At 39.7% G+C, this 26,493-nt stretch overlaps 1 protein-coding gene across 2 annotated transcripts in view; it reads left to right on the top strand.

Annotated features, from left to right (window-relative positions):
* The window catches only part of OTC (ornithine carbamoyltransferase), a 62,024-nt gene that overhangs the window by 7,925 nt on the left and 27,606 nt on the right, over window positions 1-26,493 (top strand). For both annotated transcript variants that reach the window (XR_003522618.2, XM_027608396.2), the window contains exons 2-4: window positions 4,930-5,068; window positions 6,527-6,608; window positions 15,996-16,083. Coding sequence is in view for 1 of the 2 variants with exons in the window: in XM_027608396.2 (XP_027464197.1) it covers window positions 4,930-5,068; window positions 6,527-6,608; window positions 15,996-16,083 (309 nt within the window). In the remaining variant the exon portion in view is untranslated. The remainder of the gene's footprint in view (window positions 1-4,929; window positions 5,069-6,526; window positions 6,609-15,995; window positions 16,084-26,493) is intronic.

The raw sequence follows: 26,493 nt of genomic DNA, 5'->3' as shown, positions 1-26,493 counted from the left end.
TGTTTAGAAGGAAGTAGATACAACACAACCCTGCAAGGGCTGAGAGTGTGGGAGGATACTGAATCCCTTAAGTGTTGCCCTGATGACTCTGCTTTTCTGGGCTCCAAAATTGCTAGGAGAATGAGCTTGAGCTCTCAGCAAAAAATAATTCCTCAAAATTAGCATATGAGTGGTTTCTCCTGTTGCCGATGGGAGTTCAACAACCATAGTGATGTTTCACAAATATTATATGTTGGCTAATTGAACATAATAAAAAAATTTCTCAAATCCTGGGGAGCAGGGTTTTCCAGCAAAGCTTTTTCCCTTTTAAAAATAATACTGGAGGAAGTCTTAAGCCATAGAATATTAATGTTTTATTTGAGATACAGAGTCAAGAGAGTTTATCCCCTGTGATTTTATCTTACTTGGACCTTATTCCAGAAAAAGAAAATTATTTGCAAAGATGCCCTAAATGTGAATTGGGAAAGTTTAAGCTGCCATGCCTCCACTTCAACTCAGATATGTTAAACCTGTTTACAGATCCCCAAATTCAGTTGACTGTAAAAAATGCAAGAATATCAGTCTAAGGGTTTACTTCTCTACAATATCAGTACTTGTTTATTCCAAGTGTTGCTTAATGTTATCACTAATTAACCATTATCAGAACCAAACACATAACCAAAGTACATATGTAAAAATACATTTTCTGCCTAAATGTCATGTCTTTAAATTATCAAATTTCTGAAGAGTATTATACAAATCTCGGACACAGTTTTGTAAGATTTTTCCTAGGGTTCAAGTGGAAGGAAGAAAATGAAAGTCTATTCCAGAAACTTGTTTAGCCAGCAAAATATTTTTGTATATTTACAAATTTATTTTTTAAATATTTGGTTCTTCTCAGTCTAAACTTTTATATTTTCTAATGTTTTGTTTTGTACACAGTCTATTAGGGTAGTAACACATATATTATATAAATAAGTAAACATACATTGTAGATCCATGTCCAAAATGTTTTAATGTTAGGGGTCTGTAATAAAAATAAATTGTGGACCACTGCTTTAAAGAAATTTCCATTTAGAGAGTAGATGAATGACATATTTTTAAAAAGTTGTAAGTGATGGGGGCACCTGGGTGGCTCAGTCGGTTAGGCATCTGCCTTCGAATCAGGTCATGATCCCAGGGTCCTGAGATCCAGCCCCAAGTCGGGCTCCCTGCTCAGCAGCGAGTCTGCTTCTCCCTCTCCCTCTGCCTGCCACTCCCCCTGCTTGTGCTTTCTCTTTCTCTCTCTCTGTCAAATAAATAAATAAAATCTTTAAAAAAAAGTTTTAAGTGATGAATCACTGAATTCTATTTCTAAAACCAATATTGCACTGTATGTCAATAAAAATTTAAATAAAAACTTTAAAAATAATAAAAAAATAAAAGTTGAAGGCTATGGTACATCTTTGAAACAGGTATGTTGACCAAAATTTTGATCCACATATTAGCTGAAAACACTAATTTCTATTGGAATTGAATATCATTAGTATCTTTTCTTGAAAGATATTTTATTTATTCACGTGAAAGAGAGAGAGGAAGTGAGAGTGCGAGCAGGGGAGAGGGCCAGAGGGAGAGAGAGAAGCAGACTCCCCACTGAGCAGGGTGCCTGACAGGGGGCTTGATCCCAGGACCCCAAGATCATGACCTGAGCTGAAGGCAGCCACTTAACCAACTGAGCCACCCAGGCGCCCCTGTCATTAGTATCTTATATTAAATCAATATGTCAACCATTAATCAACTAACTCATAAACCCTCGATCTTTATGGAAGTTCCTTTGTTTACTAACTAGAATCTCTGAAGGGCTTAATGTCACAAAAAGTCAACTGAAAAAAATCTGTTCATGTATCAAAGACTAAATGAACCAATCAACTCTGCCAGAAAGTTGGATGTTTAGTGAAATATTCCTTTATCTAAGTTATTTGACATCATGCATTGGAAAAACAAATTGAGTGAATTTGTGATTTTCCTACCTATCCTCTTGTCATCATTGCAAGATATACATAAATCTCACCAAAGAATTTACTCTTCATCTCAAGTAGTCCAAGCTCTTTTGTTAGGCTGAAATTCAAGCATGATCATTTTGTGACAGTTGTTTTACTTCTAGTAAAATTAATGTTTAGTGCCTGTGGTGAACCACAATTTGCCCTTTATTATTCATAATTTCTAATTGTATACAATATAATTATTGTTAAATAGAGATAACACTGGGAAAATGAAAGAATAAACATTTTCAATTTTAGATACTGATTACCCCAAATAATAATTATTGTCATCACAATGTAACCAAATGTTAAAATGGGACTCTTTCCATCTCAGTTTCTGTGCAGGCCCAATAGGTGTTACTCTTCCCTCATTCCAAAGTGAGATGCTATGCCACTTAAAAAGGAACAAAGGAGATACATAAGAATTAGTTTTGCAACCCACTGGTGACCACTTCCAGCTTCTAAAGTGGACTGCAGAAACTAAGAGATGGGTTGTAGATTAGAAGAGGACTTTTAAAGTGTTACCACTGTGTATGACAGGGAGAGGTACTCTCCCCTCACCTCAAGCCTAGGGAAAGTGGCTCCAATGGCATCGATATCTTTAATAGGACAGCTTGAGGACACCATACACCAAATCCAGGCCTATACCTGGGAAATCTAGAGTAAGAAGGACAGGTTGCCTAGCTGTTTTTTTTTTCTTAAAATTTTTTTTATTATTATGCTAATCACCATACATTACATCATTAGTTTTTGATGTAGTGTTCCATGAATCATTGTTTGTGCATAACACCCAGTGCTCCACGCAGAACGTGCCCTCTTTAATACCCATCACCAGACTAGCCCTTCCCCCCACCCCCCTCCCCTCTAGAACCCTCAGTTTGTTTTTCAGAGTCCATCGTCTCTCATGGTTCGTCTCCCCCTCCAATCTACTCCCCTTCATTCTTCCCCTCCTGCTATCTTCTTTTTTTTTTCTTAACATATATTGCATTATTTGTTTTAGAAGTACAGATCTGTGATTCAACAGCCTTGCACAATTCACAGCGCTCACCATAGCACATACCCTCCCCAATGTCTATCACCCAGCCACCCCATCCCTCCCACCCCCCACCTCTCCAGCAACCCTCAGTTTGTTTCCTGAGATTAAGAATTCCTAATATTAGTGAGGTCATATGACACATGTCTTTCTCTGATTGACTTATTTCACTCAGCATAACACCCTCCGGTTCCATCCATGTCATTGCAAATGGCAAGATCTCATTCCTTTTGATGGCTGCATAATATTCCATCGTGTATATATACCACATCTTCTTTATCCATTCATCTGTCAATGGACATCTTGGCTCTTTCCACAGTTTGGCTATTGTGGACATTGCTGCTATAAACATTGGGGTGCACGTACCCCTTTGGATCCCTACATTTGTATCTTTGGGGTAAATACCCAGTAGTGCAATTGCTGGATCGTATGGTAGCTCTATTTTCAACTTTTTGAGGAACCTCCATACTGCTTTCCAGAGTGGCTGCACCAGCTTGCATTCCCACCAAGAGTGTAGGAGGGTTCCCCTTTCTCCGCATCCCCGCCAACATCTGTCATTTCCTGACTTGTTAATTTTAGCCATTCTGACTGGTGTGAGGTGGTATCTCATTGAGGTTTTGATTTGGATTTCCTTGATGCCGAGCAATGTTGAGCACTTTTTCATGTGTGCCTAGCTGTTTTGGTGGCACAACAAGAGGAGAGTCTATACTGGAATGAAACTGACTCTTGTCAGAGCAAAGAGCATGAAGAGCTTCCCATGAACCAATACAGACTGAGAAAGAGACCTAGCATGGTATTGTTTCACATGATGGCCAAGAGACCTCCTGGAGGTTGGGGAGATCTCTGCAAAAGGAGTCTGGATGCGTTCCCTCAGATGGCACGAGAAATGTAATTGTCCACCACCAAGGACTACTGTGAGAAATTCCCAGCGATGACAGAGTTCTCTGAAGGACCCTCCAAAGCACCCCAGAAGAGAGACAGCCTCAAGTACCTATACCAGTGCTAGATTGCTAGAACAGAACCAGACTTTGTCTTACCCTTAACTCCTTGCCTTCCCTAGGCTTTACTCGGAGGGACTAAAGGCAGGGAAATAGAGAAAACAGCTCAAGGTCCCTCTTCCCTCTAGAGGGGGCCAGCTTGAATTGGGCATAAGCTGGAAGGAAAAAGGGTGTTAACTTGCAGTACATTTCTTAAAGTTAAAAAAAGTCATTATTATTATTACACATTATTTTACTGAGACTCTTAGGGGAGGAATAAAGTGAGCACAGAGGATTGTTTTTAATTTTATTTTCTGAAAGTTACTAGAAAAGCCACAAGGTCCATTGTATTTGACCAGGGACAAGTAAAGAACAAATCTCCAAGAATAGATTTTAAGGGCGGTAGGGTAATAAGAATGAAAATGTTTTCTATTGTATGGACATTATAAATTCTGTTTGTATAATCAATCATATAATCAATCAATAAAAGAGCTAAAATTTATCGAATGCTTGTTATATGCCAGGCATTTTCTGATTTCCATGCATTAAATCATTTCATCCTCACAACCCTATAAGATTATTATACTCATTTTCTAGGTGAGGGAGAAATTTAGGTGCAGAGAGAGATTAGGTAACTTGTCTGAAGTTGCACAGTTAGTAAGTGGCAAAGCCCAGCAAATAAGAATTCAACTCCTTCCTCAAATGTTTCTTTTCTCTCAACATCCAAAATATTGGATATCTAAAATGTAAACCAAAGCCATATCAATTTTAATGCATTAGCACTTTGCAGAGACACATGAGGCTACATGTGATTTGCTATGTTTTGTTTCAAAAATAAAACAATGAATCACCATAGGTCATGGGTTTTTTTTTTCTTAAATATATATTTCTCTTTCTTTTTCTTTTTTCTTTTTTGTAGATGTGGACAACCACTACAAAATAAAGTACAGCTGAAGGGTCGTGACCTTCTCACTCTAAAGAACTTTACGGGAGAAGAAATTAAGTATATGTTATGGCTATCGGCAGATCTAAAAAATAGGATAAAACAGAAAGGAGAGGTATGTAGCATTTTCATCTTACTTTCTGATACTACCAACCAGCCTTTTTAAAGACAGCTTTCCAAAGAAGGAGGGGAAAGAAAATATATTAAAGTTCCTAAACAGTAGCTAAGTAATGAAATCACACAGTCAAGGTAATTGATTATCACTGAGTGTACAGACATATAAAAAGCATAAGAATCCATTATTCAATGACAAGTCATTGCATTTCTTTCATGTGGAATGTTGAAATTCATTATTAATTGGATCAGAACCTAAGAAACCATTTCTCTGGAAAGATTTTATTTTTATACCTTCATTCTTTTCTCTGTGCATTTTCTATCAAGTTAAAAATAAGGATGATACTTTTTTTCTGGCAAAAAATTTCAATTGTGAATAACTATCAGGTATATGATCATTAGGATAATGTCCAAAAATTCATAGTGATGTGACAGTGTTAAAAATAATTTAGATTAGCAAAGAAACAATTAAGTGGTAACCAAGTAGGAGAAGAGATGGGATATGGTGCTTAGCTGTAAGCATTATTCTGCATTTTGAGCAATTTATGTTTGAAACACACTTAATTAATGCAGCAGCTTCATTTAGGCTGCTTAATTGTGAAAGCATTTTCATGTTCCAAGCTGGTTCAAAAGCACTTTAAAGAGCTGGTTTCAGGTTGAGGAAGTCTTACACAACCTTGGTTCTCTTATCTAGTTCACTAGCTCTCCAAGTTTAGAAAACAGGAGTGTCTCCAGCTATTATGAGTTGACATTCCCATATAAGACCTGAAATAAGGAGAAAAGGTCCCCCACTACCCCAGGCCTATTCTTCATACTTTGTGTGTAAGGAAAGTTAGCTGGCAGGAATCTATTCGTTCCAGAACTCATCCTATAGGGAAGTCTATCTATGAGAAGAGGAAGGAAGAAAAGCCCCACCCCACACCCAAACTCTCCAGATTGTTTCCAAATGACTTCCAGAAAAAAAGTCTTTGCACTCCCACAAGGATGTATGATGAAAGTGTAGTTGGGGCTTCATCTTTAGGAGTCTTAATGCCCCATGTTGTGACAGAGTAGCATTGCTTCTAACTGAGAAAACACTTCTGAACCAAGCATCTTCAAGGTCATTGAATATTGATATGGGTTTCCATGGATTTAGGTAAAAAGATGGTTCCAGTTGGAAATATTAACATACTTTGGAACAAGTGTTCAGGTTGAACCCAGAGCAACTAATATTTTCTAATTACAAGTCAATAAGCTGTAGGAGTTTTCCTGTTCCCTTCCTCCATTTGTATAGAACATGAAAAAAAAAAAAACCACTTTAAATTCACTTTTTAAGTAATATTTTGAATGCTTATTTGGAAGCAGTGATTAATTATTCTACATCTTCTGGTAATGTAAAGAATAACTTTTGAAACATAATCTTTGATATTGGATATAAAATATTTTTCATTTTAATTGTATTCTTGTCCTTAATTTTCAGTATTTGCCCTTATTACAAGGGAAGTCCTTAGGCATGATTTTTGAAAAAAGAAGTACTCGAACAAGACTGTCCACAGAAACGGGTGAGTCCCCAGACAAACTCGCACTTATGCTGAAGAGGGGGCCAGAGGGTGAGGATTTGGGAGGAGTTGCCCAGTGGGGGAATTTGTCCGTCTTGTTAGCAAGCACAAAGGGAAAACACTGTCCCTGGGAGGAGCAGTGCGAGCCTCTGAGTTTTCTTTCCAATTCTCAAAGAAGCTGTAAGCAGAAAGATTAGCGTCATCTGTAGGAATTCCATGAAGAATTGATTACAAGTCCCAAAGAGTTTTTCATGTTCAGTACAAAATATGAGTGGACACAAATTCTCAGCCCTCAAACTCATGTGGGTAAGAAATGTGTCCTAACAGGTAAAGACTTTTTTCTTGCTTGCTCCAATTTTGCAGGATGGTAGAAACTGAATCTCTGCAATGTTTGGCATCCTCAGTCATTTCAGGGTTTACTTTGTCAGTGTAGGCTCTCCTCTCCCTTTCCCCACAGTCATAGGTAAGCCCTGGAGAGTATGTGAAGAAGATGTCTAGGGCTATGGGAATCTGAGCATTGGTAATCAGGACATCATCATCAGATATCCACACTGGAGTCCACTGGGACTTCTATATCCCCATTGGACCTTGGCTGTCTGCGATTCACTGGAGTTTGCTTCACTCGGATCACAAGACCTGAAATGTTTCTTGGTTTGACTCTCTCAACCCTTGGCAGCTCTCCATGTCATAATGGGTACAGAGATACTGCAAGTCTTTCTCTATCCTTCCTTCTTCAGGCTGAGTGCCAGGGAGTTCTATGACATGTGTTGCCTCCTAGAGCTCTGTCTTAAAAATGACACACAGGTGTTATCAACTCTGGGGTTCCCCAGACTCATCTGAAATTTCCATCATGCTTCCCACCCTTCAGTAGTTGGCCTGGGGGGCAGACAGCAGGGTACAGTGTCAAAGGTCCATCAATTTCTATTTCTGTTGTTGCTTCTCTCTTGCTTCTCTTTTTCTGCTCTAAGTTCCCAGTATTGGAGGCTAGGTGATGAAAGCAGGAAGAAAAAACTGGCTCTGACTATCCAAGATTTCTTTCAAATCTACTGTTTGTGCCTGGAATCGTAAGCTATTGAAACTCAAAATTTCTTTTTTCTCAAACTATTATCTCTGTTATATTTCAAAGAGTCCATTTTGAAACTCATAAACCACATATCACCTCTTTTCTTTTTCTCTGCATTTCTGCTCTGTCAGATCTCCCTTGAATCAATAACATGACTGCCCAAATGGACAAATGGATGGGATCAAAGAGGAGGTACCACAAACAAAAACACATTGGTTGACTCTTCAAATATTTCATCCTATCTACAAGCATCAGAGCTTTCTAGGGTTAATTAATTAATTAATTAATTTTAGAGAGGGAAAGAGAGAGAGGAGGGGCAGAGAGAGAATCTTAAGCAGGCTCCATATCCAGGGCAGAACCCAACGCGGGGCTCGATTTCAAAACCCTGAGATCATGACCTGAGTCGAAATCAAGAGTCAGACGCTTAACAAACTGAGCCACCCAGGCGCCCCATAAGAGCTTTCTAGGGTTTGGAAGGAAACAACTATTTTACGCAGTTCTTGCCTTGTAATAATCGGTAATGAGGTTCATCAAATATATAACAAAATAAAGTTCAGAGGGATTAAGTGACTTGGTAATACAAATAGCACCAGGATACAGATCTCAAGTTCACTGTTCTTACTAATGCACTCCCCTTGCCCCTGGAGAGAAGAAAGGAGGGTGAGGGGAACCATATAAGGTGTCACCTAGTCTTTAAGTCCCAGGAAGAAAACAGATGAGAACATTTTGCTCTTTAAAGATGGCTCCTTTAAGAAATCATGTTGACATTTGAGGAAAAATGAATATTGCATAAACCAGTCAGTAATTCTCACATTCTGCTCCTTTTCAATGCCAGCCTTCCACGAGTTGGGCAGAATTTTATTTTATCATTAGTACTTAAGAGAGGTGTTCTTTTTTGAAGTCATCAGAAGAATGGATTAATACATAGACATTTCTCAATGTTAAGGTTTTTAAAATTAATTTTTCTTAGTTGTTGGTGTTTTCTGCAACTTTTCTCTGTTCAGATGCTATGCTATTTTTGATGTCAAATATCCCTGAATAAGTGATCAGTTTTACCATTCACATATAATGTGGTAGTTAAGCTATTAATAAAACCAAGAGTGAAGACTTAATAAGCCTTCGGGTGCAGACCCTGTGCCAAGTGCTCTACATTAATTACAGGGATTATCTCACTTAATCCTTATGACAATTCCATGAGGACAAGACAATTGAGGAAAACAGGCTGAAACGGGTTCAGCAAATGGCCCACAGACACATAGCTAATAAATGGCAGACCCAGGATTGGAAGCTATGATTAAATGTATTTTTTAAGGATCTAATTTAATTCGAACAGGTAATAGTCATGTTTTATTCCCGTAAAATTGTTTCTACAGATGGCATTAAGCATTTTGTTGGATGATGGTTTTGTATCTAGAAGCGCTCTGAAACTGGCACAAAATTGCAAACTGTAACAACAAATACATGAGAAAAGCAACATCTGACCATAAAAAGTTATGGTTCACAGAGTATTCATCATTATCTTCAATAAATATCCATGAGTCTAATTGTACATGGCATCCTGCCAAACTCAACAGGAGGAGAATCTGTCAGAATAAGTAGTTGCTTTAATGCTTACAGAAACAGTAAACCTCAACCAAACCCATAGCAGAGCATTTCTATAATGCGCATGTGCATCTTATTTGTTGTCCTTTGGCACAATTTTCCACCAAAACCTGTTACCTTGGTATTTAGAATAAAAGTAGGTTGTAATTAAAACTGTCTATGATTGCCTCAGATTTGTGCCAGCCTCCTCATAGGAAAGTCCTTGAGGATTCCATCCCCAGCCTGAGTTGCAGAGATATAACCGTATTTCTACTTACCTCAGGGGACAGAATAAAATTTGCCACTTAACTTAAGCCATCTGAATTGTTCATGTAATATTTTTATTAAAGTGTAACATACCTACAGAAAAGTGCACAAATCCCGAAGCTCACATAGTTCAATGAATTCTTACAGTAAACACATCTTCGTAATTGATACCCAGAAAGAGAAACAGGACATTAAGAGTGCCCAGAAACCTCCCTTGTATCTCCTTCTAGTTGCTACTCCCCCTACCCAAGGGTAACCATGATCCTGGTTTCTAACATCGCAGATTAGTTTTGCCTGTGATGGAATCATTCAGCATATGCTCTTTTCTGTGTGGTTTCTTTTGCTCGGCATTATGTTTGTGAGATGTACCGACGTCGCTGTGTGTAGTTGTAGATCATTCATTCCTCCCCCATTCTGTGTGTATGCCTGCCAGGCAAACTGCAATTCTCCTATGTGTCTACCGATGATTATATTCTTTTATTGCAAATTAATTGAGCAGATAGAAGGATACATTTATTAATCTCGGTAAGTGCTGTAGCGGATAGAAAAAATGCACAAGGCATCCTAAGAGATGGTTCTTTTCATTATTTAACTTTGGTATTTCACTTTCAAGGTGACAGAGAAGCTGGTGCTTTCCAAGCTATTTCAAATGCATCATCTTTACAAAGGTGACAATATAAAAAATCGTGATGCTATTCTGCAGGTATGAAAGCGAAGCACAGAGAGGCTCATACGGCCTTACTTCTACCAGCAAGAGCCCTCAGAGCCCTCACATTTCCAGTGCATGACTTCTATTTACATAGAAATAAAGCTTGCATGGATCTGTGAGGAAAAGAGAAAAATCAGATGTACACTTATTTTCCCAGGCAGAAACTAAGATATTAACAGAATAAACCCTTTGTTCAAAAAATATCCAACACGCATGCATAAACAAATGACAGATAAAAGCAGACTTCTCTGGATGAAGGGTGAAGAGAGAGGCGAGCCCTGCCCCTCTGCCCTCCTCTCCTCAGCAATGGCGGCTCCAGGAGGCGGCTCTGAACCCCTGGTACTCTCCAGAAGCACTTATCACCAGCCAGGTCTGAGAAGCTGGCAAATGCTTGACCTGTGCTTTTAAACTGGGGTCTGAGGCTCCTTTCTGACAAGTGACCACAATTGCAGAAGAAATTCCTTCTCAGAGGCAATGTCCCCCCGTCTTATCTCCTTCAAGAACTGCTGAAGGCTTGGACTCCTACTTCTTCTTTTTTTTTTTTTAAGATTTTATTTATTTATTTGAGAGAGAGACAGCGAGAGAGAGAGAGAGAGAGAGAGCGCGCGCGCACAAGCAGGGGGAAGTGGGAGAGGGAGAAGCAGGCTCCCCACTGAGCAAGGAGCCCAATGAGGGGCTCGATCCCAGGACCCCAGGATCATGACCCGAGTGGAAGGCGACGCTTAATGACTGAGCGACCCAGGCGCCCCTTGGACGCCTACTTCTTAACATTTTCTATAACCCCTCTCCCTACCCCTACCTCATAAGTCCAGGCTTGATGTGAATCTTCTTTGTAGCACAAAGAGGAAAGTGAAAAGGCAGCAACCTAATCCTGCATTGTTATAGCAAAATGACTTCTAGTCGAAGTAAGAGTATGACTTGGAGCAGACCTGCCAGGAGGTCTTAAACTGTTTGAAACCTTCCTCCATAGTTTCCAACCCTCAGTGACATTCATTTCTGTGCTAGGCAAACAGTAGATGCACAATAAGTACTTTCTTGATGAATGTGCAGTATTCGCATTTGTGTAGGTGATATTCCCTGTTTAGAAACAGATTAAATACTCAAGAGTGATTAGTGATTATAATCATCACGAAATTCCATCAGCTCACTTCACACATAATAGAAAATTCTGTTCTTTCTGTTAACAATATTAAGAGATGTTTGCAAGTGAAAAGAATGGGTCCCCTCCCCAGAGTCAAAATCCCTCCTACATTCGTTCCGTAAGTATTTGTTGAGTCCTTATTATGTACCGGTATTTATTCTAGGTTCTTGAGAGTGATAAATCAGTGAACAAAAGAGAGGAAAATTCCTGCCTTCGTTGAGCTTATGTTCCAGTGGGTACACAGACAATAAACAATAGACCTAATAAATAAGTGGATGATATAGTATGTTGGAAACAAGGAGAAGAATGTTCCTGCAACTGGGGGCAAAACACGTACTCCATTATTTGGATTTGGCTCTTACTCTGAGTGAAATGAAGAATCTTTGGAAGGTTTTGAACAGAGGGACATGATCTAACTTGCATTTTATTTTTTCATTTTTTTACTTTTTTAAAGATTTTATTTATTTGAGATAGAGAGTGAGAGCGAGAGTGTGCGCGCGAGAGAGAGCACGAGCAGGAGTGAGGGGCAGAGGGAGAGGGAGAGGCAGGCTCTCCACTGAGCAGGGATCCCAACACGGGGCTCGATCCTAGGACCCTGGGATCATGACCTCAGCAGAAGGCAGATGCTTAACCGAGTGAGCCACCCAGGCACCTCTAACTCGCATTTTAAAAGGCTCTCTTGGACTGCTCTGTTGAAAATAAACTGCAGGGGTTGGGGGTGGAGACAAGACAGAATCAGTGAAATCCATCAGTAGGTAGCTATAATACATGGAGGCAAGGGCCAGAGTGGTAGCAGTGGAAGGGGTGAGAGGGACACATTCTGGATATGTTTTGAAGGGACAGCCATCAAGATTTCTGATGTACTGGGTAAGAGAAGAGATGTGAAGGATGACTTCAAGGTTTCTGCCTGAGCAACTGTGAACAGGATGGACCAGGTAGAGCAGGATAGAGGGGAAGATCAAGGTTCAGTTTGGGAAATATTGAGTTTAAGATGTCTGTTAGATACACGAGCAAAGATGTTGAGAAGGCAGTGAGATTTACCCTAGAGATATTTGGGAGTCATCAGCATATAGATGGTATTTCAGGCTATGAAACTCGATATGATTAGAGGGGGATTAAGTATAGATGGAGAGAAGAAGACCAAGGACTGGCCCTGGGGGATCTCAACATTAAGGGGTCAAGGAAAAGAGAAGAAACCAGCAATGGAGATTGAGAAGGAGCAGCTAGATGTAAAAGCAAGAAGGTGTGGTATCCTGGGCAGTGTGTGAAGAAAGTTTATCAAGGAGAAGGTGGTGAACAAATTTGTTAAATGCTGGTAATTCAAGAATACTGAGAACTGAAATGGCCATTAGCTGTGTCATTGGTAACTGGTGAGAGGAGTTATGGTGCAGTATCGTGGGGGGGGGGGCGCTGCGTGCAAAGCGTTATGGGGATATGAGAAAAGAGGCACCGAAGAGAGAGAGAAAAAGTTTTGCTGCAAAGCGAGCAAAGAGTTAAAGGGGTACATAGCAGGGGAAAGAGGGACAAGAGAAAATGTGCATCTGTTTTTTATCAATGAGTGAAAAAATGAGACTAGCCTATTCACGATGAAGGTAATGTAAGGGAAAAAGGAAAGAATTGCTAGAGCAATGTTCTTGAGTATGCAAGGAAGCACGGCTTCTAGTACGTACATAGGGCATGAAAAGATCATCTATGCTTAAGAAGAAGGAAAGCAGAATATATAGGTACAGATCCTGGCAGGTGGGGAAATGGGTGGTGGAATCTGGAAGTTCTCTGACCGCTACCATTTTTCGGTGACACATGAAGCAAGGTCATCTGCTGAGTGCTGGCTCTACTTTCCAAATATATCAAGAGTCCAATCACTTTCTCATCATTTCAGCTGCCACCATCCTGGTCCAAGCTATCAACTGTCACCCAGAGTTTTGCAAACGGGTCTAGGGACTGGTCTCCCTGCTTCTGCCCTTGCCCCACTATAGATGTTATATTAAAACATAAGTCCATCATGTGAGTCTCGTGCTCTCATCCTCCAATGGCTTTCTGTCTTACTCAGACAAAAGTCAAAGTTGTTGTTTCCTCTCTACCTTCCTTCTGCAACCTCACCTCCTACTACTGTCCTCACATACTCTGTACCTTCTCTACCAATCTTCTTGTGCCTTGAACCCACCAGTCAGGCGCCTTTCCAAGGACCTCAGAACGTGCTCTTTCCACTGTCTGGTATGTTTCAGTGTGGCTTCTTTGACCACATTCAGATTACAGCTCATATTCCCTACATTCCCAATCTCCCCTCCCTGCTCTATTTGTCTTAAGGCACTTGTCAGCATCTACCATACAACATACTTAATTTACTCGCTCAGTTTATTATTTGGCTCTCTCCATTGGAACGTCAGTTCTGGGTAAGCAGGGACTTGTACCCTGTTGTTTATAATGCTTTCCCCAGTGCCTAGAATATCACCAGGCACATTTTTTTTTAGAATGAATGAATACATTTCAGAACTATGCTGTGATGCCAGGGCCGATTGTGATCACTCCACAGAGACGAAATGTGCCTTCCACCAAAATTTGGTTTGACTGTTGATGGTGAGGATGCCACACATGCACCAGGAGAGTATGAAAAGGTTTGTTACTCACATAATGTGGCTTCCTGGGTAGGGTAGGACTCTCTCCCACGCTGGTCTCAAAGTGGCATTAGAGAGAGGAGAAATGATACTGGCCTGGGCTTTTAGTGTGGGTAGGAGCTGAGGCTGGGGTGAATCTTCCCATGCACAGGGCAGGCCTTGTTTAGTTTGAACCTCCTGCTAGTGCCAAAGGAGGGAGCATGTGCACTTTCTTACCAGCTTGCCCAGATATAGGGCAGAAGGATAAGGGAGTGTGATGGTTGGCTTGAAAACTGGTAGCAGTTAAACATCATAAATGGAGTCAGACTCTTTACTACAGGACCCATTGCAAGTAGAATCGTTAGTGTGTTTCATGTTCTCTGACTCTACCTGGGATGTAGCACATCACATCTGCGAGGGATCTCAGGGCTCTAGGCAAATTGTTTGATTTTCCAGATGAAAATGACTGAGTATAATTTCACTATATTGTCCTGTCTTTGCAAATTCCAATGGAAGTTGGCTCAGGGGCTGGCTCCCCTGTGGCAAGCCCTAGGGCTATGAGTTCTTAAAAACAATCTTGAACAAGGTTTTAAACTCTTGACTCTCAGAACCCTTGTCTATAAAATTCTTTTTTTAAATTTTATTTTATTATGTTATGTTAATCACCATACATTACACCATTAGTTTTTGATGTAGTGTTGCATGATTCGTTGTTTGCGTATAACACCCAGTGCTCCATTCGGTACGTGCCCTCCTTAATACCCATCACCGGGCTAACCCATCCGCCCACCCCCTCCCCTCTAGAACCCTCAGTTTGTTTCTCAGAGTCCATAGTCCCTCATGGTTCGTCTCCCCCTCCGATTTCCCCCCTTCATTTTTCCCTTCCTGCTATCTTCTTTTTTTTTTTTTAACATATAATGTATTATTTGTTTCAGAGGTACAGGTCTGTGATTCAACAGTCTTGCACAATTCATGGTGCTCACCATAGCACATACCCTCCCCAATGTCTATCACCCAGCCACCCCATCCCTCCCACCCCCCACCATGCCAGCAACCCTCAGTTTGTTTCCTGAGATTAAGTATTCCTCATATCAGTGAGGTCATATGATACATGTCTTTCTCTGTTTGACTTATAAGATTCTTATATAGTAATATCTACTGTGCTTTTGGTAGAGTGAAAGTTTCAATGGAAGAATGTTTATAAAGTGCCAGCACATGGTAGTGCTCTGTGAATAGTCATTGCTAGAGTCAGAACATAGTACCCTCTAGCTAAAAACCATTTGGTCTGGGCATATTTAAGAGAACACTCTTAAACTGTATAAGATAGGTAGAATATAATTATTTCATTCCATTTCAGAAGGAACTACTTACTTTATTTTCCTTTTTTTTTGGCCTACAAACTCTATCAAGGTATAAAACATTCCCATTACCCTAGAAAGTTCACCAGTGTTCCTTCCCAGCTACCCACCCTCTCCAGAAGCAACTGCTCTTTTAATTTCTGCCACTCTCTGGTAGTTTTGCCTGTTCCAGAACTTCATATAAATGGAATTATACATTATCTACTCTTTTGTATGTAGCTTCTTTCATCTAGCATACTGTTTGTGAGATTCATCCATGTTGTATGTATTAGTAGCTCATTCCTCTTTATTACTGAGTAGTATTCCACTGTAATTCATGATATCCCACACTACAGTTTATTTTTCCATTTTCTGGGATGAATATCATCATATATTTTAAAGAACCAAAACCAGGCATGGCCTCTAAAAGGAAACAATGCCCCATTATTGCCAGGTTCTGAACAATAGGGTGGAGAAATGGGCACACATCTGAAAGAGAGTTGAGTGTACAGAAAATTTCATCTACCTCTCTCAGTTCCTCATTTTGCTTTGCCTGGGAATTCCCTAGCAGAGATGTTACAGAGCTTTAAAGAGTTTGACTTTTCAATTGAGATGCTGTCAATTCCTCATAATTTTGTTTTCTACGTTAGTTCTTTTTTTTCAAACTGCTTTTTTCCCCCCGTTTTCTTTTATTGTAGGCTTTGCACTTCTGGGAGGACACCCTTGTTTTCTTACCACACAAGATATTCATTTGGGTGTGAATGAAAGTCTCACGGACACAGCCCGGTTTGTAAATCTTCTCTTCAAAGCTTATTTCAGAAGTGATGAATTTCAAAAAGAAAATATGCTTCTCTTTAAATAAGGCTTTTTTTCCCTCCCTCTCAGCATCCTTTGTATTGTTCTGTGTTTCCTCCTTTCTCTCTTTACCTGATGTTCTGAATGCTTCTCCCCTCATCCTCTGGTCACTTTCTATGTGTTAAGATAATTTTTTTCTTAGCAATTTGAAGAGGTTTCTGATTATAAAATTTCAAACATAGGGAAACCTAGAAAGTGTCAAGTATAACTCATATTTGACAGTTGAAGAAATAGATGTCCAGGGAAACTGACATGGTCAATGACTCATAACTTAGTTAGCATCCCAGAGCAGGTAATACTATTAACAGCTAACATTTATTGAGCATTTATTATGTGTTAGGCATTGTTCTAACTCATTTAATCCTATAACAACCCAAATAGATTGGCATAAAGAGGTGAAACAACTTAATTAGGAATGTGCTAGCTATTATAACAAAATCTCAAAATGTCAGCATTGGGTGTTATATGCAAACAATGAATCATGGAACACTACATCAAAAACTAATGATGTTGTATGGTAATTAATATAACATAATAAAATAAAATAAAATAAATGTCAGTGGCTAACATAGTGTGGATATTCCTGATTGGTAAGAGGGAAGGATTAATTATTTATGTGGCCCTTCAGGGACTCTGAATGAGAATGGCTCTACCATTTTCAGCATGTGGCCTCCAAGGTTGTTCTGGGTGTTAACATCCCATCAGGACCTAAGGGAAGAGAGGATGGAGATGGGATACTTGCTTCAAACTCATCTTAGCAGAGAAGTGACACAATTACATCCGCTCCCATTCTATTGGCAAGTACTAGTAGCTCACCCCTACTCAGATAAAAGTAGAAGTAGGAAAAGCCTCTTAATGATTATATTATAAAGACTGAAACATGGGCCCCCTGATTCCCCCATGCAATGCTGTCACCATTATATCATTATATCACCATTATATCATGTTTGGTTGAGAAATACAAAGCAAATGTCTTTGTTTAACTATTTTGCCCTTGATATCAAAGACTAATGACTTTTTTTTTCCTGAAAATGATGTGCCATCAGTAATTCCTTGCAACACTACTTTTTATGGCACCTGCTCTAGTATATACTAAAGAATCTATCCCATTTGAATTGCTAAAGAGATTTGAAATAACCCATCTTTAAGTCTTTTAGTGACATTATTTCAGATGGGACAATGTTAGTATTAAGAAGTGTGGCGTTCATCTTCTGGATGCATGGAACTAAAAGAATAAATAAACATAAATGAATTTTTTTTCCAACTATGCTGCCACTGACTGGGATTATATTTGCCTACTAATTCTGCTTCCACAAAAGTAAACTATACTTTACTCAAATGCAAATATTACAGGCTGGTTAAGGGATGAAGCCAGGGGCACATCCAGGAGAGAAGTTTCAGTAGGGATCCTCCATATAGAACCAAGAGAACGATGGTGAATGAATCCTGTGTGAAGTAGTGGTTGGAAAAGGATAAAGTTGGAGAAATAGCTGAGCATCCAATAAAGAGTTAAGGAGTGCATATTGGCAGCCAGAAAGAGGTCAGGACCCAGAAATCAGCGGAGTGGGACCCAAAAGCAAGAGACAAATAACCAAGCATGGGTTGAAAGCTGAGAATGAGTATAAACGTGTTCTTTGCTGTGCTTGCTGTCCACACAACAATTCCCACTTCAAGTCCTTAGTTAGAGGAGCTCTACACAGACCCTGAGAAAAACAATCTGCTCACAAGTTCTAACATAATTGGAACCTTTTAGTCTATATAATTAGTTCCACTGCTACATAGATATATGGCTACAGAAAAGTGGATCCATAGAATTCATTCTGATCGTTCCATCTTATCCAAAAGACTCTGAATAAAAATAATAGCTCCTCCCTAAAGGATGGGTTTCTTGTACTATTATCTCTAAATCTTTGTAAAAACCTTAAAAATTATATATTATTGGCCCAGCTTTATAGACGACAAAACCACGACTCAGAAAAGTAATGGAGCTTAGCAGCTAAATCAGCATTTAGATCATGCTTTTTTCTTTAAGGTGATGCTGTTTTGACTACCCCTACTACCTGTTATATATAGCCCACAAGAGGGGCAGTGAAATACCTTATGGAAAGCATTGGCTTGCATGCCATGAAGTCCCCAAGACCAGCCCCATGTTTGATGATTCGCTAGGAGGATTCATGGACTCAGCATATAGTCATAATACTCACAGCTATGATTTATTACAGTGAAAGTATAAGCACAATCAATGAAGGGAAAATGCACATGTAGCAAAGTTCAAGGGAAACCAGGTGCAAGATTCTAAGAGTCCTTTCCCAGTGGAGTCACTCAGGACACGTTTAATTCCCTTAGTAATGAGTTGTGACAACACCTGTGAAATGTTACCAACCAGGGAAGCTTCTTAGAGACTCAGTACCCAGGGTTTTTATTGGAGGCTGATCACATAGCATCCTCTGTTTGACATATACCCAAATCCAGACTCTCAGAAGGAAAGCTGGTGTACACTTTTAAACCATATTGTTTATAAGAAAAAAAATTTGGGCACAGTGAGCCACTCTTATCAGTCCTGGAAACCCTCCCAAATCAAAGTTCCCAGATGCCATCCAAAGGCCAACCTTATATTCAGGCCTTTCTTTAAAAAAAAAAAAAATATTTATTTGAGAGAGAGAGAGAGAGAGAGTAGGAGGATGGGCAGATGGGGAGGATCTCAAGCAGACTCTGCTCCATGCTGAGCGCCGAGCCTGACACCAGGTTCAATCTCACAACCCTGAGATCATAACCTGAACCAAAATCAAGAGTTGGATGCTTAAGTGACTGAGCCACCCAGGCGCCCTGACACAGGCCTTTAAAAGGCTATCAGTCAGGCATGGATTGAAAATCACAAAGCTTGAGATCTAGTCCAAGCTTTGCCACTTACTACTGTGATTCATAGGTGAAAACTTCCCTGGTTTATTTCCTATAAGATGAGGGCATTCTGAAAACTTCCCTTAGTTCACTTTTCTATAAGATGAGGGCGTTCTGATCCTTAAGGTCCAATTTATACTCTCCAGTGCATGTGAGTGTATTAGATATCAAGTGGTGGTCCTTACACAGAGGTGTATCCCAATGCAGAAAAATGCAGAATTCTGAGCCCCACACTCAGAAATTCTAATTCTACAGTGAGAGCTCAGATCGTTTTAAGGAATCTATATTTTAACAAGCTCCTCAGATGATTCTTTTGCCTGGGTGGCTGGACCACACTTTGCGAAACCCTGAATTAGAAGGCTGTGTAGTGATCCTGGGCTGTTGTGCTGTCAATCTATGGTAGTGTGTGAGTGAAGGGAATGGTAAAGAAGGGACAGCTAATAAAATATGTATATGGTTTCATGATAACCGATTGTGAAGGGTACATTGATAGTGGAGGCAAAATGATTTCAGATTTGTTATTCTTAAAATATATGTGGACACATTAGCAGAAGCAGAAAAATGAAAGGAGTTTCTGCTTTGGAGAGCCGGTGCTAGGTTAGGTATTATACATGTTGCATTAAAGGCTGAACCTCCAATGCAAATGTCCACAAGCCACCAGAGATAGACCTTGGGTGAAGTTGAGAGCTGGACAAATAGAACTGTAAGCCCAGTGGTAGAAAATGAGCTCCAGAATCTGCCTGTGGGAGAACTGCAGAAAGCTGAACCTTGAGGACAGGTGCAGTTTGGGAAGGGCAGGGAGGAAATCCTTAGGGTACAAGGAGAATAAGAATAGTGCAATAACAGAAGAGGCTGAAATGGGCAATGGGGATGTCAGAAAGAGGGGCACAGTAGCTACTGTGGAATCTGACTTTCTTCTATGTACCCTGTTACTGCTTAATTTGCCAAAATATCTGACAAACAAGATATGGCTGAGATTTAGAAATTCAATAAATCTAAACTGAAGAAGACAAGAGAAATCCACTGCCTTTCACAGAAGCAATTGAACTGGAGAAGCAAGGAAGTGAATCTTAATGACATCTACCCTGCCAATATGCACCGTATAATCCATAGCAATTGCCTCTTTGCTTTCTGTGGAAGTCCAACTTTGTAAGATGCAAAGAGATTGGATGATGTTTAAATGACAGTGCTGGCCTTTTCAAATCAAGAGAATAGTGTACACCTCACACTGATTGATGGTGTTGCTTCTCCATCTGCCTGTCTAGCTACATTGGGGGCCCGGTGGAATGAAAACAGTGACTGCCCATTGGTGAAAGGAGAACCTAACGGGGAATACAGTGAATGTGGCAACAGGAAAAAAAAAAAAAAGAAGAAGGCAAAACTGGGCTAGTCTCCTAAAAGCTGTTAAGTGCAATTTCCAAAGTGTTAATTATTTAGTCAAATGATTTAATTATTCATTTATTCAAAAATATTTATTGAATGCCTAGTTTTTCTTCCAGGAATTGTTTTAGCACTGAGAATAAAACGCTGATCAAATCAAACAAAATCCTTGTTTGAGTGGAAATTATAGTTCAGTGGAAGAGGGCTTTCACTAAACAAAGAAATAAAGTATGAATAGAAGAGCAGGTTGGGATACGTGCTATCATGAAGCAAAAAAGCAGGGTGATTTGTGGGTGGGGTAGGGCTGACTTTCGATAGCGTGGTCAGGAAAGGCCTCTCTCTGACAGTTGAGAACTGACTGAAAAGGCAGAGGCAGGTATGCAAACCTGTGGGAAAATGCATCGCAGATAGAAAGAACTGCTGGTACAAAAGCTTAAGGCAAGAACAAGGTTAATGTATTCAGGAAGAGAAGGACAGCAAGCAATGTTTTAAAATTTGCAAGTAAACATATTTTAGATCTTCAGATAATTAAAAAAGTACTCTTACAAGTTGGTCCTGTCTTAGCCACCAAAGGAAAGATAAATCAGACCAAGAAGTACCTAAATACACATTCAAAATAAAACGTATTGCTCTTTACTTTCTTGACTACAAGAATAAACCTGTCCACTCTTCAAAATATTGTGGGCAAATTCTCCTTAGCTAAGTCTGAGTTCAGTATTGTGTAATCTGAGGGTGCTAATGGGGAATAAGGGAGCCCTGAGATGGAGCTGTTGGCTGATATTGTGGAAGAGCTGGTGTGTCGGGTTCCCCAAGATCACCCCCAGGTTCAAGAATTCATTAGGAGGGCTCACTCACAGGACACGACATATGGTCATACTAATGAGTAAGGCCATTACCAAAAAAACCAAAACAAACAAACAAACAAAAACATACAAAGGAAAATCAGCGAAGGGAAAAGGTGCATGGGGCCAAGTTCAGGGGAGACGAGGCACAAGCTTCCAAGGGTCCTCTCCCTGTGGAGCCACACAGGACATGCTTAATTCCCCCCAGCAATGAGTTGTGTCAACACATGTGAAATGTTGTCTATCAGGAAAGCTTATTAGAGACTCAGTGCCCAAGATTTTTATTGAGGGCTGGTGACATAGGCACCCTCAGGCTAGCATAAACCCAAATTCTAGACTCCCAGAAGGAAGGGAAATTTTCGGTATAATCCATAGTATTTATACAATCTAGGCAGTGAGCCATCCTTACTATTTCCAAGAATGGTGGAAACTCTCCAGAAGACCAAGTTCCCAGATGCCAGCCAAGGGCCAACCCTGTAAGTAGGTCTTTCAAAAACAGCCATCTCAGGACTGCTGTGTTAACTCATGTTTTGCACCACTGGGTTCTCATCCCTTCTGGATTTTGCTAAATGTCCTTTACCTAGATACACTCTAACTGGTAAGGGAGTATATATTGCATCCGCGGAAGGAGAGCCTCAGGAATTAAACCGTTTCCTCAGTTCAGTGTGGATGCCTGTAGGGCCAAGCTCCCAACAGACAGAATCAATCATTGCTCACTTCCCTCTTTTGAAAAGTCTCTCTTAGCAATTCTTTTCCACCCCTAACACATCATAAGACACAAAAAATACATATTTTTTCATTTAAATTTGCTTCAGATTTGAGGGTGTTTTCAGATTTTGGCAATTCTCTGGGGCTCTACTGGGGTTAGAGTCCCACTCTTAACCTCTAAGCCTTCACTCTGGGCTTGTCCTTTTAGATGTGACACCCAGAAGTGACACCTTAGCATGACTGAGATCATGGATTCCTTGTAAGTTTAAAATTGGATGGAACTTTGCAACGGCAGTGGGACATTATCTCTCCAGGTTCAAGGCTTTCTGTGTCTTCCATAATGATGGCTGTTGGTGCCTAATGCTCTGAGTCCGCCGTTGAAAGGGGTATAATAACTTTACACTCATCTTCACTTCCATACAGCACCTAGTGATGCAGCCTCAGGAACGATGTGTATGAAAGGCTCCATAGAAAACCAAACAGTGTAACCTTGTTCCACTCTAACTACTTTCCCTCTAGACATAATTAACTTATGGTAGCGATGGCTAAAATGTGTTCCACCAATGTAAAACTAGTAGAAAGGAAAATCAGCAGAAACCACTGTATTTCTTAGGACTGCCATACAAATGACCACAAGCTTGGTGGCTTAAAACAACAGAGATTATTTATTCGCTCACAGTTCTGGAGGCTAGAAGTCCAGAATCAATGTGTCAGCAAAGCCATGCTGTCTCTGCAGGCTCTGGGTAGAATCCTTCCTTGCCCTGCCTAGCTTCTGATAGCTCCCGGCAATCGTTGGTGTTCCTTCTTCTCTGTATGTCTCGTGTATCCCCTCCTCTTCTTATGAGGATATTGGTTATCGGATGTAGGGCCCACCCTACTCCAGTATGACCTCATCTTAATTCATTACCTCTACAAAGACCCTGTTTCCAAACAAGGTCACATTTTGAGTTTCCAGGTGGATATGAATTTAGGGGACACCATTCAACCCACTACACAATCACACATCCACATGCCCCTGCAACAGCATGGAAAGGTTTCAGATCATAGTCATTCTGACAGCTCAAATAATGGAAGTTATAGAGGGATTTGTGGATGAGACACAGTCCTCAAGAGAAGGAGGGAACCACTATCATATTGAAAGGAATGTTTTAAAAAAGCTGGAATACTATTATTGAAGGTATATATACAAGTGATATTAAGACTGAAAAAGGCAATCTTAGACTTCTTACTAAAACGTTTTAAAATATTGCACCTAATTAGGTACTAATAAATTGATATATCTATAAATTGAAATATGGTATCTCCATGAATCTTTACAGAGGTCACCAAAAAGCTAGCAGGCATGGCTGTTGTATGTTCTTGGGTAAATGGTAACAAAATTCAGTCCTTCACAACATGAACTATGACTCTTCAGAGTATAGAGGCAGTTTCCCGTAGTGTAAACTGCAGGGGCTTTGTAGCAAGGTTGGGCTTCAGTTTAAGTCACAACTCATACCACACTGGACTAGTTGCTTCTGAGTCTTAGGTTTCTCAGCTGTAAAATGGAGATACAAATACGTATCTCAATGAGTTACACGAGGATGAATGAGATAATGGTGATAAAGGACAGGCACACAGAATAAATTCAAGCAATATTGATTGAACCAAATTATGGCCTGATTCAATCTCAGTAAAGCTCTAATTTAATTCGAGACATCACTGTGGTCTCGTAGTCAGCTTACAGTGACCCAACACTGAAATTCCTATAGCACATTTTGAGGAGGTCATTCTCAATGCCATTATGCCCTACCCATTTATCCCTAAGGTCCTCAAAACTAGGCTCTAATACCTAAGTCCAAATAATCTGGCCATTATAGAAGCTTTCATGAATAAATTGCACGTGGCAATTTTTCAACATCCCTGGATTTCTTCCAACACCAGCCCATTTGAGAGGAGCCCATCTGCGTTTGCCAAAGGTATTATTTTGTCTCCTCATTGTTCTTATATTGATATAACTAAAATTATAACCTGGGTAGAGATATCAGAGCACTGGAATATTCTCCGTCCTGGAGGGAGACTCAGTTAACCAGTTTATTCCTTGACCAATTTACTTTGGGGATAAAGTCTATGCCTCCTCTAAGGCCTTGGCCTGCTTCAATAAAAAATAAAAATGGGAACTATCCATTTTTTAATAATTATAGATTTCTTAGTGGTATTATGCATAGCCAAAAATTCCTCCCACTGCTTGCCAGTCAGCTATTCAACTGACTGGAGGTGTCACTGATAACGAACTGGAATTTAGGGGGCACACAATCTGATTCAAGGCAGGATAAAGACAAAAGGAAGAATGCGTGGCGGGACCCCATGAGAATACAAGTTCCGTTTGCTTTTGGCTTTTGCAACACATTCACCACGTTCCAATATGTTTAGGAACAATTCAACTTCTAACAGCATCAGGATTATTGTATGATTGTCCATCTCATCAGTATCCACGTTTGCTCTTAAGATCTGGCCCAGGACACTATTGATGTTTTCTTTTCTGTTTTGTTGCTTGTTTTGTTTTGGGGGTGTTTGTTTTGTTTTAGTGTCTGTTCACCCAACCACACAGACTCTGCATCAGGCCTTCCTGGGGCCATGGGGGACTTTGCTTACGGTATTTTTTGCTTTGTTTCGCTTTGTTTTGTTTTGGCCTTCTGGGGGTTTGAATTAATTCCTAAAAAAGTTTTTATCTTATACCAAAGGTAAAAATAACAAAGAATAATAGAAATTCGAGGTCAGAAAGGTCTTTATGGGTTATTTAGATCAGTCATCCTTTTCATGCCTCCTCCACACCATTTCTTCAAAATTGTCCTCGAGTTTGCATGAAAATATCCACTATCAGGGCACTCTACATACCGTGTGATCTTGTTTCATTTTTATGCAGTCTGACTGTTCTGATGAGAATTTATACAAACTGCCTGAGAGTTCTCTTCTACATTAACTTGAAATTGGTCTTGTTATGACTCCTGTCAACGTTCTTCTGTTCTTTCATCTCTTTATAAACTCATGTATTTTAATATATTCGAAGGCTTCAATTCATTGCAGTTATTATTCTTATTTTTGCTCAAATTACCCCATATTTGGCCAATGTGATCCATCCTCAAGTTGGCTACTGGGTCATTTTGACATAACTCTATCAGGCTTTGATAACTCCCTTGCTTTTTGATATGGCAAACTGTTCCAGGCTCATCTTGTACATTTCTTTACCAAGGCTAAGAATTAGCCATTGCTCTAAGAAGCCTTAATTCATTCTCAGTTACTTTCAAAATCGTGTTTGGAAGAAATGTTCATTTTTGAATGATATGAGGTTTTTTCCCCTGGTTATTATAGTAATCATCCTTTTGGTAGAAAATACTAAAAGAGATATAAAAATATAGATAGAACCACCAATACTGCCATCATCCTGAAATAATCCATGTTAACATTTTATCTCCTGAACCATCTTTCCATTTAAAGACCTATGCCTCAGAAAAGAGTTGATGGGGGTAGGGGTAGGGGGAATAGACCACACTTTAAACATTTAAGTAAAATCAAGTTGAATAAATGTTTTAACTTGTGGATTGTTTTTTATAAACCCTAATATTGGCCATTGAACATTCAGAGGAAACTGATATGTGTAAGAAACTTTAACTTTGGGTAATTTGGATTTTGCAAAAGCTGTTTTGCTACCATCGTTGACAGAGGCCCAAGATTGTCTACAAAGCTGCAGGAATCCACCAGATGGCAAACAGAACCCTATATATTCAATGGAAATGAAAAGAGATAAAAATCAAGTCATTATAGAGCTAGAGAGAGTATTTTAACTTGTCAGCCTTTCATCTGTAGCACATATAACTCAGCTCTTACAATGCTTAAAGCTGGGGTTTCAAATTGATAGAGAGGCATAGAAAGCCCAGATTACTGTTAATGGCTCTGTAAGTCCAGCTCTAGTTATAGCTTTGTCATTGTTTCCAGTGAAAAGGTTTTTTGTTTGTTTGTTTTTGTTTTTGTTTTTGTTTTTTAAAAAGATCTTTAGTAACCTGGAAGAAGAAAAATAAGAGTGGTAATTTCTTTATGATTTATAGCAACTTTAAACATTAAGTAGAAAGCAGCATCACTGACAAAATAATAGAACCAAGTAAGTAAAGGTCTTTACTATCTTTGTTTCCATAAGTGATTCCAGTGTGAAAACAATCTGGGAGCTGTTCCTTTGTCCCTTGTATCATTAATTCTATTTCACCTTCAGCTTCTGTGGTGGAAGGATGGAAGTGGCATTTTCTATCAAGCTTCGTCGTACTCCCTTTTGCCCATAGATGCTTGAATGTCCACGGGATTTTCTGTGCCTAAAGCCATGGACCCTACTTTTTGTACGTTGTTGACAGTCCAAAATAATAATCTTATGGATTTATCAAGCATTTGGCATTCCTTTAAACATAACATAGCTAACATTCCTTGGTGGTTCTCAAAGTGTGGTCCCCTTATGCTCAAAGTGTGCATAAGCAGTACCTGGGAGTTT

Source organism: Zalophus californianus, chromosome X, assembly GCF_009762305.2.
Source record: "Zalophus californianus isolate mZalCal1 chromosome X, mZalCal1.pri.v2, whole genome shotgun sequence".
Taxonomy (NCBI): domain Eukaryota; kingdom Metazoa; phylum Chordata; class Mammalia; order Carnivora; family Otariidae; genus Zalophus; species Zalophus californianus.
Note: the sequence above shows the minus strand (reverse complement) of the source record. Positions and strands in the feature narration are given on the sequence as shown.